This window comes from Anneissia japonica, unplaced genomic scaffold (assembly GCF_011630105.1).
Source record: "Anneissia japonica isolate Jap-2015-1 unplaced genomic scaffold, ASM1163010v1 scaffold2394_len201251_cov164, whole genome shotgun sequence".
Taxonomy (NCBI): Eukaryota; Metazoa; Echinodermata; class Crinoidea; order Comatulida; family Comatulidae; genus Anneissia; species Anneissia japonica.
This window is the reverse complement of record NW_022716878.1, coordinates 29,353-45,279: the sequence shown is the minus strand read 5'-3', so window position 1 is coordinate 45,279 and position 15,927 is coordinate 29,353. Positions and strand designations below refer to the sequence as shown.

General features: G+C 36.9%; 1 protein-coding gene across 1 annotated transcript; it reads left to right on the top strand.

Annotated features, from left to right (window-relative positions):
* Positions 1 to 2,449: 2,449 nt before the first annotated feature.
* LOC117110017 (alpha-N-acetylneuraminide alpha-2,8-sialyltransferase-like) lies at positions 2,450 to 15,531 on the top strand. The gene is made up of 2 exons (XM_033252568.1): positions 2,450 to 2,693; positions 15,227 to 15,531. The coding sequence occupies exons 1-2, from the start codon at positions 2,492 to 2,494 to the stop codon at positions 15,445 to 15,447; spliced, it is 423 nt and encodes a 140-aa protein (XP_033108459.1). The 5' UTR covers positions 2,450 to 2,491; the 3' UTR covers positions 15,448 to 15,531.
* Positions 15,532 to 15,927: the final 396 nt, after the last annotated feature.

Here is a 15,927-nt window from a genome sequence, read left to right as displayed (position 1 = left end):
TAAGAGATTCATGGTTTGTACACTATGGTGTTCCAGGTCGGTTGCATTCGGATCAAGGGAAGTCTTTTGAAAATACTGTCATCCGTGAAATTTGTAAATTGTATGGCATTAATAAGTCTTGTACTACTAGCTATTACCCTACTGGAAATGGTCAGTGTGAACGGTTTAATAAGTCTCTTTGTGGTTTATTTCGGTCTCTGCATCACAACGAACGTAAGAGATGGCCTGAATTTTCATCATATTGTGTTCATGTATAATTCTACACCACATTGTATTACAGGGGTTACAACGTATTTACTTATGTTTGGTCGTGAGCCTCATCTTCTTATTGACAGCTTGCTTAGTAACCTAGAGAATGACTGGTCAGAGGATTACTTGCAGCAAGAAGCACGATTAATGAAGAGAGCATATGAAGTTGCGTCATCTAGATTGAAGGCGGCAGCTGATCGAGAAGAGAAGCGACATAGTGTTAAGCTTCCTCCAGGTGCTTTGAAAATTGGTGATCGTGTATTACTTCGAAGAGAAGAATTCAAAACACGTCATAAACTTGTTGATAAGTTTCATGATTGTTCTTATATAATTGAGTCAATCAATTCATCTGATGATGTGTTTAGTATTCGCCCGGTTAAAGGTGTTGTGCTTAAGCATGTTAACAGGCGAAAACTTATTTTAAATCCAGAAGATAAGATTGAACCAGAAGGTCAGCCGCTAATGAATGTTTTGCCATTTGAATTTAATGGAGATATTAGTTCATCAGATGAGAGTGAATCGAGTGAAAGTGAATCAAATGAATCAAATGAAGATAACGTGAGATTGATACATAGGGATAGTAAGAGTGAAGTGATAAATACTGAAAGTGCTCCCTTGAGAAGGTCGACCCGTTCTACTAAAGGCATTAATAGAAATCCATATAGATTACCGGTTTCAGCTCTTGATGGGAGATAAGATTAACGTTTGTCTTTTGATTGTACTCATACTTTTGGGGACAAAAGTGCATTTCGAGCGGGGAATATTGTGATGATGCGATTTGTTAGTGTAATGGGATTGCGCTGCAGCTATTGTTTGCTTTATTGTTGTTGTATTTACATATTCATCTCGTGCATGTTCATGCAAATACACAGCTGTTCGGCGGTATATATGCTTTTGTGGGGTCTTGCAACCAGTTTTCGTTTGTTCCGTTGCAAGCCCTGCACACGTTATTTTGGCAGTATGCAGTTCTGAAGTCCATGATGTAGTGTATATTATAATTTGTAGTTAATTTAATTGAATGATATGTGTGCATTTATACAATAAGTTATAAGTATGTTATATTATAATATTTAGTTAATTCATGTCCGTATTGGATTAATGCCGGTATTGAATGCATTGTTAATATTATTGTGCTGTACATTTACATGAGTTGTTAATATTATTGTTATTGTACATTCCGCTAATGGGGAGTGATTGTTATTACTTATAATCGTTATATTCTTGTTTTAATATACCGTTAGCTTGGTGGCCAGTAATAGTTTGAAGTTATGGAAGTTTTGGTGGCCAGTAATAGTCTGAAGTTACAGAAGTTTTGGTGGCCATTATTAGTCTGTAGTTAACAGAAGTTTGTTGGAGCGTCCAATATAGTCTGTAGTTTCAGAAGTGTTGTTGGAGCGTCCAACAGTCATAGATTACAGACTGGTGCATTAAGCATTCTAGCTTGAGGTAAATACAAGTTATTACACCATTTTAATAGGCTATGCTATTTAATTATCAAATTGTTTCTGATGTTGGTGTGTTGCCAGGTTATATCAGAATTGTTGTTAAGTTATATAATTTGCATAATGTTGTTATCCTTGATATATTGTGTAATAATAACGCATTATATAATTCTTGTTTGGAATGTATATTTTGCAGGGTTTTGTTTCGTATAGTTCGCGTTGGTTTATGTGCAAATAAAACGTTGAATGCTACACACAGATGCCTTGTGATTGATTACCAACCGAGTCTAAACTACTCAAGGAAGATTGTATCTCCCTTTTCAATATCTTTCTAAAGTCGAACCACGACAATAAGTTGAAACTTTAGTTATATAGATTAAAAGAGGAAAAGGCCAAAGCAAAGAAGTGAGCACAATTAATCGTTATAGACGTTTTGATCATTATTAAATGATAGGCTCTTGTGATACTCGCATTTTTTGGGGCCTAGTCCTGAAGTCACTCATTTTGATGTACATGTTTTACTTTTGACTGATTTTCCATTTTTTCTTTCAGTTTTTGATGTCAATTTCTGGTTTCTGGTTTTAGTAGTCAATACACACCGTTATTACATTGCACAGTTAGCAGAATTTGCAAATTGTGCAAACGTCTCAAACTGTGAACGACATACATACAATCTATTAATCAGTACATAGATATGACGCAACAGGACGAGGGTTTTTAATTCCAGATTATCTTGTTATTCTTCGTTTAGATTTGGCGGACTACGAAAAAAAAAGCAACATTCATCATTTATCGAATCAATGAAGCAATACAACAACTATATTTGGTTCCCAAGCCTGTCATCCGAAACGGCCTTTTCGGGATGTCTGAAGGCTAGTGATCTAATAAATCGCCAATCTCCAAAAAATCGAAATATAAAAGTACTAAATGGAAATCCAAATCATTTTAGAGAAATCAGTCGCTACTGGAAAAATAATTATATCAGCAAAACTATTTCGTCAGGTCAGTGAAACAATTTGTTTATTTCACTATTTTTAAATATGTTTTTTTATTAAATACATCAATTGCATTGCGTAAACCATGGAATTTGCGACAGTGTAAAGAATTGCTTATATAATAACGATATTCATTCAATCATTAATTTAGCTTTTTAAATTTCTGTACCTTTGGCTTTTGTATAATGGATGCGAGTTTCTTTTGATTAATTTTGTCTTGTGAAGCTTTATTGTATTTTATATATATTTGTATTTGGTGAATAGGTTGATTGATTGATTGATTGACTGATTGATTGATTTGATTATTATAATTAAGAATTAAGAAAGCAGAACAAATTCTTTTTTTTCCTAAGCCAACTTTACAGCTGAAGGCCACGCATCTGCTTCAGATTTAGTATTACGAGACAGTAGTTAATTGTATATCATGGTGATTTTTAAAACCTTTAGAAAACGCAAATTGCATTTATATAGTTAAATTACCCGTACAATATAATCGCCGTAAAAAAATAGTTTCAAAATATATATCTACTTTTTCTCGACAACTTACGACGAGGCAAATATCTTCATCCGTTTGACTGGGTCTACAATTCCGTTTGTCCAAATTTGTGTTCAATATTTTTTTTCAAAACACTCTTTTGCCGCCATCTCTGCTAACTTATCATCTTCGTTTTCTTCCAAAACACCTCATCTTCATTCACAGTATACACAGTATTACAGTCAGATGCTAGAAAGTCCCTGTAATAATCATCGCAGATGGGATCGTTTAAGCTTTTTTCTTCACTAGTAATTTAATTGATTTGAATATTATCATCATCACCATCAGAAATTTTTTTTCAGATAAATGACAGGTATTTTTTTCAATTAATAATTCAATACCGGTTAAATCTATTACTGGAACATCGTCATCAATACAAACATCGTCGAAACAGGCCACGTTACAGAATGTATTACTGGTAAACTCACTCATCACTATCAGAAACATTTGTCAGATCGATGACGATTTTTTTTTTCTTTTTCTTCTTTTTAATACCGGGTGAACAATGCCGTAGTCAGCTATTCGGACATTTGGAACAGTCCCACACAATTTTTCTAATGTGTTCACAAAGAATGGTGTCCACATTTTGAAAAATTTTATTTAGCCTAAAATGGGTAAAATTTTAAGAAAATTGGTTCTAGATTTTTGTGTGAAATGGTAATTTTTTAAAGAAAATGGGTTCAAATTATTTGAATTTACGTGTAAAGTGGGTCCACCCTGGTATTGTCTCGCACTGCTTAAAATTCTTGTCTACGGCATTGGGGATGAATCTATCAATTGAATATCGTCATCATCATCATCATCAGATCGATGACTTCTTGTTCTTCTTCAATAACGATTAAATCTAACACTGCAATATTAAATTCGTCATCGTAGAACCAGCTAAAGTTAGAGAATATGAAAGTCTGAAGCTGGCCGATCCAAGCTTGTCGTTTTAAAGGCAGGTTGGAGATAGTTGAAGTGTACCAAAACCAGTACCATTACCAGTAATATTGTTTACATATTTTGTTTTCGTATTATGGTTATAGCAAAAACACTTTTTGTTTTCGTATTATGGTTAAAGCAAAACCACGTTTTGTTTTCGTATTATGGTTGTAGAAAATACATGACATGGATTTGAAACACAATCACGGAGTTGTTTGCGCCTATCAACGTGGTGCGCCACTCCGGCACTACGTGCATTTCGACGATGTCCGCAATACTGACGCACGTTGCAAAAAAAGACGTGAATTCCTTCGTCGAAGGCTGTTGATCTTTGGTCGGCATCGGAGATGCAATGGTAACGAACATTATCAGGGTGGTGAAAAATAGCATGCCGATAGTTTAATTTTCGTGATGCGCGTTCATATGTTCCTTGTGATGATTGATTGATTGAATTTTTTTCAGTAAAATAATTAGCATATATAATAGATATAAAAATTTAAAGAGATATTAAATTATTTACTCATCTAAAACAAGCCTATTGAAAAAAAGCTTTCTGACACACTTGTTAAAACTGCTTAACGAATGACATTGCTTAACATTTAAAGGTAGCCTGTTCCAATTACTTATACCAGTGTATAAAGGAACTAGACCAGAGATATTCACATATAAGTTGCTAGCCTTAGTGTTATAACTATGGTGATCACAAACTTTTACGACATGTTGCCTCGTTTAATCTGGTGCACTGATGATTTTATACATATGATTTAAAATGTTCAATTGGTAGCATGTCAAAATTTAGCATATATACGGTATCTAATAGGGCTAATTTAATATAAACTATAATACCATAGTTTCATTCAATGGGGCTCCGACAGTTCTAAACAATAAAAGTTGGGTTCTGATTTTGACATTTGTTTCTGATTTTGTGATCAATCTGCTTTACATTGTATATACGTTATAAAAACATGTTTTGTTTCTCACTAAAATATTCTTTGTATTTTTACACCTACATAGAGTACATAGGCCTACTGTTAGGCACATGCCATTTCCGAAAGTTGGCCTATGTAATCTATGTTAGTTTTGTCATAAAATTGTCTGAGATATTTCATCAGTCATGGACCATTCTATGTTCTCTGTTAATGACAAATGACACAAGCTCTGAGCGCGAAAGCCCCCTCGGAACCCCACCAGGGGCCTTCACTCCCTGACCTCCGACTGCGGGCCCTACGCGTCCCCTTAGCCGCCAGCGTATGTTTGCTCGCTTCGCTCACTTATTAGGGGCCCCAAAATAACAGTCGGTGCCAGGGCCCCACAAACTCCGTGACGCCACTGGTCGTGCCTTAGACAGTGTGTCACTGACTGCTACCATTTGTTTTCTACCAGTTAAATATGACTTGAACCACAGTCGATCGAAATGTCATTAATTCCTAATGCTTTTAGTTTATTCAGTAGAATGTCGTAGTCGACGGTGTCAAAAGCTTTCTGTATGTCCAACGTGACCATCCCAGTGTAATTGTCTGTCATTTTCAGGAGAAGCATCCTTAATAAATCAACCTGGAATGTTATCTAAGCCAGTTGCCCTACTATTATTGCTAGACCATGTACAATCTTAATAACTTCTTCCTCGGTTACGATTTTCGAACCAAACTTATTTTCAGTGATGTTTTTCTTACGAATTATTTTATGTGGTGGCCCAAACTGAACCGTAGAGGCAGGTAATTTAGATGGCAGAGAGGATGCAATTGATGTAAAAAAATAATTAAACTGATCAGCAACTCTTAGATTTACGAAGCTGTTTAAGTGACATGATGAATTTTTATTTTATTTTCCTAACCCGTACATACGCCTTATTATATTGCCGACAATATCTTGTATAAACAATGTCGCGAGGAAAGTGACAATTTGTAGCAATTTGGAGGAAAGTTCTTAAGTTTTAGTGGAATATTTCAATATGATATAAGTATACCAGCCTTTAAATAAAATACATTGGTAATACTGTAGTAGTAAGATTGTTGAGGTAGTAAATCGCATTTCCCGTCTTCCCTCGACTATCATACCGTAGGTTTTTGTAAGCCAAAGGCAACCGTGCTTTACTGAATGTGTATTGTGTTATTTACCTAGGCCTACATGTATGCATAGTAGAAAGGGCAATATGTATGTTTATCGACTTTGAATGAAAGACAGAAATATATAATATAATATTTCGATTCTATTTTTCCCCTTTTTTTTCGTTCTGTTTTGTTTTTTAATACATTAAAAAAAATGTTAAAGAAAACTGAGACTGAATTACTTCAAAAAATACTGAACACATTGAGGCTGATGTAAAATTTCAAATGTTTTTATTTGCATGCAATGATCAGTATTTCTTGCCATGCCAGTTGAATTTTGTTTAGCTGCTTGAAGACCTTGATTAATATGACCTTGATAATATATTGACCTTGATATATTGGACTGAATGAATGAATGAATAAAAGTAATTGATGATTCCAATAAAGGAGGTAAACAAATAAATATTTAATATAGGTCAGTTCAGCCAGTTGCATCCCATCAGCACTTTCATTATCTCTCTGATCATTCACTAGGTATATAAATTTAAATATACAACAGTAACCACGAAGGTTGGAAGAAGTTTATGAAAAAAGTCTGAATACTTTTATTTGAATATTATTGAGACACTGTAGCACACTGTAGCTGAATATAGAGTTCAATCCAATCCACTTATGAACATGTGTTAAATAATACAATTATATAATATTATCAATGTAGCCATCCAGTATAAACAGTTTAAAAGAAACTAGAAATAATGAGTTCTGCTGTATTCAATATCATTTATCAGCAAGTGCTGTTCCGTTATTTTCTTCTTTTCATATTGCATTGTAAAATACCATACAATGCCATTCAAAAATCAATGCAAATTTTTATAAAGAAAATAAATGTGTTGTTGATAACTGTTCATACAAGGAAAATTAAAAAAATATATGGTGATATTTCTCAACACAGTGATGTTATATCAAATAGATGACATTCATCAAACAGTATACAGTTCCAATCAGATAAGACTACAGTACTTTCAATTGATTCATGCCTTGGCCTGAATTGCCACCAGATACTTATATCCCTCATGTAGTAACAAGGCTTCATCCTGATTTTGCAATAGCAGCCTCAACTATAAATTCCACCACTCAATGTTTCACATCTTACTAATTTCTCAATGGTTATTTCTCTATTAAAAGTACTTAATATATTATTGTTTCATGGGAGAACATGACTTCGACCAGGAAGCACTTCTTAATTCTTGATTTCAGCTGATGCAGAATGAAGCAAAATTTGCTTTGGCTGTGGTTCATCAACTTCCATTCACTTGAGTCTGTGGTCTGTGAAAATTAATTAAACAAATTAATTCAAAAGAGAGGTTACTGTGATTGTTTTATGATCAAATGTGTATTTTAATTGTTTCCTTTTAAACAAAGTTTGTTTTCCAAAAAAAAAAGTAACAAGTAGTATCAGTATAATACAATATTAAATGCAGGTGGTGATGTTTAATTGGACATCTAAGTGTTGATAAATATTAATTGCTTAAGTCAGTTTTGATACCTATTAATACTATATTTTTTGTTATGATGTGTGAAGGATTCGTACGTAGATAAAGCATACTGTACTAGTATTAATATAATAATTTTGTTATATTCTTTCATGAAGACATTAAAACCAAATTATGCCTGAATTAATTAGTCAAAGCACAGTCACTGAAGGGCACATCCCCTTCCCCCAAAAAACTTAATTGATTCAATTTGTGTAGTAAACAATTGTTCTTGGTAGATAGTAGTAAATGCTATATATTGTGCATGGCTATCCTTGAGTTGTCTTCATTTATCAGTTGTTGCAGGGTCAATTCATTGCCAAAATTATTGTCTTATTATGTTTACTACAATATAACATCATATTTGATTCACAATACTGTGGTTATTTTGCTGTCGAAAGTACCACCCCAGTTTGAGAAAAAGGCACTGGCCTTCCTGTCTGTGTGTGTGTGTGGTTTGATAGAGAGACGATTAGTGATTCTCAATGAAGTAAAACATACCATACTATTTTTAACGTTATAATATTTAACAACACACGTACCTTTAAACAGATTCGGTGCAATTTTGACTATTACTTCTTGCACCACTATCTCCGAGAGCCTTTTCATATAGGCCTATATGTAGGCTATTCATCAGCTTCGACGGAAACCTCATAGCCATAGGCCTTACTGAGGACTCGTATTAGTTGTTTTCCACAGAGTTACACATCCTTAAATTTCTTTAAGCTGTTTACGCTTAATGACCATACTCTATGTTCTCACAACATGTATCACAAAAATATGCCTGAAACTGGCTCAGATTTATCATTTGATAAACTTCTGTCCAACGCCATACTTGCAAGTGGACGTGCGTTGTTTACTACTTACATTGGACAAACGGAATGGAAGGTAGTTTGTGATTGGCTGAGGGCCTTGCAGCTAAGCCAAACTTCATTGTTAGTCGTCTTCTGATTGGCCTTAATAAGGCGTACTTACGCCTTACTAAGGCGTACTACGCCTTAGGACGCCGTAGTAAGGCGTACGTACGCCTTATGTAACCTGTACGTACGCTTTACTAAGGCGTACGTACGCCGTAATTCGTACGTACGCCTTATTAAGGCGTACGTACGCCTTACTAAGGCGTACGTACAGGTTACGTAAGACGTACGTACGCCTTAATAAGGCGTACGTACAGGTTACATAAGGCGTACGTACGCCTTAATATCCCATAAGGTGTTCGTACGACTTATAATTATTATTATTTCAGGTATATATTTATTCAATCAGGCATACAACAAAATAAATTCATTACAAAATTACTTAAAAAGCATTACATTCAAATATACAAATCTATATATAAAATTATTCATTATAAAAATTACTCATTACAAAATCATTTAAAAATTACAATTCTATATACAACATTATTCATTATAAAATTATTCATTCATTAACAAAGAACATTCGACAACAGTAACCTTTGGCAATAGAGATTGAATTGGAGGCTACTGGGTTAAAATAACATTACTGTACACAGGAACAACAAAAAAATGCCAATAAAATTTAACGAAAAAAACTATTATAAATTAAATATCACCATTTAGTGACTCCGTCAACAAGAAAAATAAAGAAAAATGAAGAGGCTGGCTGACCGCCAAGAACACTAGATGTTATTTAGAAGAGTCGTCATGTAAGGCAAAGGGCTGTTACGAAACCTTACAGTTTTAACATTATAATCCTTATATCGTTTTGTATTACGGAGGCACATGCCATGGGATTTATTATTTAACCTAAACCAGTGACTGAACCTCTCAGAATTAACAGCCTTCTTGGCAAAATTGATACATAGTGTGGTTCGGCGATCAGTCAGTCTCTCCAGTCCCAATATGTGAAGAGTTTCCGTATAATTATTAAATGCTTTAAAAATAATGCACCTACAGACCCGTTCTTGTATGCGTTCAATTTGTGTTGACTGAGCACCAGTAAGCCCTGGGTGCCAGAGGGGGGGCAGCATATTCTAGCACCGGTCTAATGTAACATTTATATATGAATACTAATTCTTCTCTGGAGAGGCCAGCACGTTTTAAGGACCACAATAAGTACATTTTTTTTTGTTTGCTTTCTTACATAAAGCTAAGGTATTTGAGTTCCACTTCAAATCATCATCAAGCAGAACCCCCAGGAGCTTAACTGTCTGAAGTACAGGCAAGGATTGACCAGAGATGTGGAGATCGATGTCTGGAAGAGGTTGACGACCAAAATAAACTCGCATAACCTGACACTTAGTCGGATTTAATTTAAGTTGATTCACCGATGTCCAGTGGTGTAGAGCATCTAGAGCAGTAATGAAATCGATTATCCATTGGACTAAGCATGATGGAGCACCCATATCTAACAATTTTTTCACGACAACAGTGTGATCTACCGTGTCAAATGCCTTCGAGAAGTCCGTCAACGTCAGAACACTGGCGTTGGCGGATCTCTCGGAGGCACTGACTAACGAGTGGTATACCTCAGTCAAGCAATGTGTGGTAGATATACCTCTCTGGTTTCCAAACTGCCTTCTATCAAGTAAAGGTTCAATACATTTAAGGATGACATTTGAAATTTTGCCTTCGGCAACTTTGGCCAGGGTAGGGTTTTTCTATTACCGGGGGAAATTGTTTCCCCCGGTAATATAGGCCTTGTATAAGGCGTACGTACGACTTAATAAGGCGTACGTACGGGTTAGGAAAATTTAAAAAAAAATCACCATGTCCCTTAAACAGCTTCGTATAGATTTATCAAAGCATATTAGTTAATAACAAGTAAATTATTGTTAAATTTAGAATTTAGTTTTATGTTGTTTTGACGTCCCGACTTCCTTTACAATTTTTCAGAATTTTGTTTTATTTTCTGTTACTGCATCAATATAGTACTGCGATTTGACTCTACTTTCTTATTTATTCTGATTTCGAAAATATATGAATTGATCATAATGTGCAGGATCCTTATTTTTTTTAATTTACAAAGGAATTTGTCTCTTTGCCTAATTAAATTTAGAATTTCATATGTCATCCATGGTACAGTTATTTGCTTAATTCTGACTTTTTTAAATAGTGCAATTTTGTCTAACAATTTAGTTGTAAAAATCATCCATGCATCAGTAACATTCTTACAGTCAAACACATCCGACCAGTCTATTTCATTTAATTCTATTAAGAGCAGGTCTTTACAGTATGTTCAAAGTGATCGAATCCTAATTGTTTTATGTTTATTAAAAGTTGTTTTTCTTATCTTTCTAGTACAGTAAATTAACATGTGGTCACTAATGCCAATATTTATTACCCCTGACTAACTGATTTTATCTTGCTCAGACACCAAATACAAATCGATAGTACTTTGACTAGAGCACAGATTGTAGTTGGACTCACAATCAATTGCTTAAGATCAAATACACGTTGGTAAGATCATATACACGTTGGCTTAAGATCAAATACACGATAACCCCGTGACAGGCGTTCTTTTTAACAGCAATCGTCGAGTTCGTGGAGGGAAGGGCGTCCGTTCTTTTGCGTATAAAAACAAGATGAAGAAATAGTTCCGATCGCATTTTCAACTCCAAGACGGATACGGGACGTACGGTACAGGACAAAAAAAAAGATTGGGTCAGTGGACCGTCATGTCCGGCCTCGTCCATGGTTTCGCGGCTACGGCGACGACGACGACGACGTCTATATTGTTCCAGCGGCCAGATCCAGTTGGATCTGTCCTACCTTCCATTGTGTTCGTGCACGATCGAAACGACGGTGAGGTTTTTGAGGTTTCTGGACGAAGACTGCAAGTCGAAAGAAGACTTTGGCAACCTGACGGCATACGTGCTCGCGATGTCCGTTGGCGCTTACCTGCTGCTGAATGACATTCTCAAAGATGCTGGACCTGCTCGGCTTTTGCGAACCGTTCGTCGTCGGTCGTTGAGTGACGGAGGCACTAAACGTCAACACCGGCTTTCGCCGACAGTTGGTAGACGTGCGGATACACTTCAGAAACGTCATCGCCTCGCGTTCTCGGCGACACCTTCCTGTTCCAACTGCGATGGACCGAAGGTCGAAAATACAATTGCCAACTTATGTGGTGGGGAATTCTGGACGCCATCGAGACAGAAAATCTCCTGTACTTGATACTGACGTTCAACCAGGTGCACGGCCTATACGAACTCGCAAGTTCGCCGATGTTTGCTGAAGTGGATGACCGTGTGCGACGACGTCTCGTGCGGCAGGTTCCTTTAAAGTCATGTCTGTCGGAAGCGAACTCGTGGTTGATCGGCCACGCGTGCCATCCCAGAAAGGTCCGAAAGAGCTACTGCCTGTCGTTAGCGGACGGGAGGATCGGTTCCGCGACCACGGACGAGCTGCGCGAGCACAATTTTAAGGAGTTGGCCGAGTTGATGCGTCGGAAACTGAACTTCGAAGAGAAGCTCCGTTCCGGATTGGAAGCCATTGACAGGTTGGCGTCCGACGTGTCCCGCACGCTGACCACCGTTGACGGATCGAAGAAAACGTTTTCACGACTTAACACGATCGTCGATTCTGATAAACGGGTGCGGTTCGCCGTCCGACGTTCTTGGACTCTTCCCCGTCTTCTCGCCGTTACCGGATGTCTGCCGATGACGGCTTTATTGGAATTATCGATTTACTGCGGAACGCACCTCTACCAGGAGGACGTGCGGATCTTACCAAACTTCGTCCACTGAGGCTCGTCACGAAAGAAGCAATCGCACGTCGAAAGGTCTTCCCGGTCAGTAACGACATGCCGACGACCGAACAAACCTGCAACGGAAAAATGCCTGCTGGACAGAAGGAGAGAACTGATCACCGAATTCGTCAACGTCTTCTGCGACACAAATCGGTTGCGAGAAATGTTCCCCAACAGCATGGATCTGTGTCGATGATCTCTTCAGAGTCGTCGATACTTCGAAAAACGCAAACGTGGTTTCGTCAGGGACTGTCTGAACGTCTTCAACCTATTCCAATGCGAGAGAAGCCAATTGCAGCAGTTCAGGAAGGTGTAGGATACGGTCATGTTCGTCGAAATCGATCTGTCGGATTGATATCGACCCCAGGGTTATTCCCTTTCCCATTTCGAGAAACAGCTACGGTTGTTGTATGCAAACTACCATAAATTTCTGAAAACCAGACGTACGTACGTACCAACGAATGAATGATTAAATAAAACTATGGATTTAAACAAATTATGGACCTAAACAAACTACAAGTTGCGTGTTTTATGTTTCAATACATAAAAGGCCAACACCCAACCTCTATATTAGCTTTATTTCATGATTATAAACCACAGTTATTGCTTAAAAAATTCAAACTCACTTTACGTTCCTTTTGTAAGACTAACTAAAAGCTAATTTTTTATTTCTGTATACGGACCGAAATTATGGAATGATACTCCTGTTAAGTTTAAAAATTGCAATAGTACCCACACTTTTAGAAAGCAGATGAAGAAATATTATTTAGAAATGTACCAATCTTAACTTTATTTAAATATTTTATTATATATATATATATATATATATGTATATGTATGTATATATGTATGTATATATAATATTCAAACATATACACATGCATATTCTTTGAAAAGCTACAGGGTAGCCTACGATGTTCCATCTTGTCCTTATTTAAACACTGTATATGTACCTTTGATGATTTATATTGTATGTATGTAGGCCTGTGTATATGTGTGTGTATGAGTGTATATGCGTGTTTGTGTGGGTGTGTGTGTGCATATATGTATATGTGTACGTATATGTGTGTGTGTTCGCGTATGTGTATGTGTATGTATATATATATATATATATATATATATATATATATATATGTATTATATATAATGTAGGTCTACTTGATATGCTTTTATTAGAACTAAAAGAACTAAATTATTAGTTTTTACTTTTTTTTTTGTCGGGGTCAAATTGAGACAAGCTTCGCTTCTATTTTTTATCCTAATTAATTAATTAATTTTAATGTTGTCCACATTATTTATCATTTGATGTATTTGATTAATTAATTGAATGAATGTTAATTGAATAGAAAAAATTGAAAGCTTGAAGAAAACACAGAACCAGTGTGTGACGTATTTAGTCTTTCTCTATTGTTTTTCGATGCTAACGCCGTAGTCTGCGACTTCTTGGTCTGCGACCACGGAGGGCGAAGACCTCCTTCGCGAACACACCATTTACGTCGTACGACTTACTTTGCCATCTTATAGCGTTCGCCTTTCCAGCGTTGCACGATGTCTGTCCAGAACGGAATTTTACGGTGCGTCGCCAGACCTCAGACGGCCCGCCGTCGATCGGCCACGGCAATAGGTTAATATGCCGTCGGTCCTGTACACGCGATTTACGTTTCGTCCGCGGACACCCCGATGGGCTTGTTAGGCAGGAAGGCGAACGTGGAGGTGGTGTACGCAGTGGACGCTCCAACCGCCGAGGACGACGTTCTATTCGACATGAGATGGTCGTCGGACATGGTGGTTCTCAACGAACGACGGGGCGTCAGGTGCAACGTGTCTTTTTTGAATGCCGTGTCCATGGGATGTCACGCGCTCGTCAGACGTGCGTCCGGGCACAGGACTGTGTGGCGCATCCTAGACACGAAAATGATACCGTAGCGTACGTGGGCGAAGAAACCGAACGCTCGAATACGGCGGCAGCAGAGCTTCCGACGACGTCTGATTTGGCGCCAACATCTTTTGCCGTCGATTACGACGAGTCGTTGGACTACGCCCTCGTGGCTCATTTCGGCGACCTGTACTACGACTCAGATCTGGACAGGGTTTCGGTGTCGATTGTGGCGATAAGAAGGAGACGGCAGCCGGAAAAGCTGCTGAACGAGATGATCGCGAAACTGACGGCGTGCAAGGTGTTTCCAATCAGTGTGTGCTGGCTTTCGTCGAACAAGACCTTTTACAGGACGACCGTCAGATGGAAGTACTACGGATTGACAGCCAGAGAGCGGCGGAAAGAACAACTAGCGTCACGTCGTGGTGTAAAGTGTTTGCATTTAAATCTCTTTAATTGGTCCTCACGTCCACACCACACTCTAGATTGACACTAAGTATTAGGTGGCACATCCTATGGTCTATGATTCGACAAAAGTAAGGATCGAAGCATAGAAAGTGATCAAAGTGCCATTCGAAAAAAAAAATTAAATTTAAAAAAAAATATTATAAAGGCTATACATGTGTGTACTTGCAAAGGTAAATACATATTTACTAATTTACATAAAGCATTTAACGTAATAAAGTTTAAATTTTAAAACTATTCATTTCCACACAATTAGACTCAACGGGTAACCCATTTTGGGCCCTTGACAAGCAGGGCTAAACATAGGCGTCATATACATTTGTAATTTAAACCTTTTTTATGTAAACGGTTATAATCGGCTATATACAATTTTGTTTGCGAAAAACTAGGCCTACATCATAAAAAGGGAAGTTACTAAACAATTTCCATTTATAATCTTTTTAACAGGTTTTTATGTTACAACGTCAGCGCTTTTATATTGCGAAGAAATTCATCTATATGGATTTTGGCCATTCTATACGGACCTTCATAATAGACCAGTCAACTACCACTATTACGAAAACGTCAAATTAAAGAAATACGGACATTCATTTGGGAAAGAATTTAAAGAATTACTACGACTACACAGTGAGGGTGTTTTGCACCTACATGCCGACAAATGCTATTGATAATTAAAGTTGTGCTACTTTAGCCTTATCGGCAGATAGGCCCGATGGGGATAATTACTATTCATTAGTGTTGATTATTTTCGTGAATAAATTCTACTTGGTTTAGCTAGCATCTTTTAAATCCAGAAAGGGATGAAGTAGTACTTAGAATATTCTTATTCAGTATATCCTGTAGCTCAATTTTAAAGTACAGTAATATAATTCATCCTTTTAACAGTTAGTATTGTTAAAAAGTGGCATGGAGTAATTTCAGAGTAGGGTTATTTAACAAATTTCAAGAGAATGCCTTTTATATGAATTACAACAAAGCTAAGGACATAAATGTTTTAAATTCAACGCCTTTTCAAAATCAAACAAGTCATTTTTTTCAAGCATTAGCAGCTTCATTGAAGGCTGTTTTCAGTGTAAACCTGAACTCCACAGATACTAGTCGAACTTGTTAATGGCGAGGCATTACAACTTTAGCATAATTGACAAATG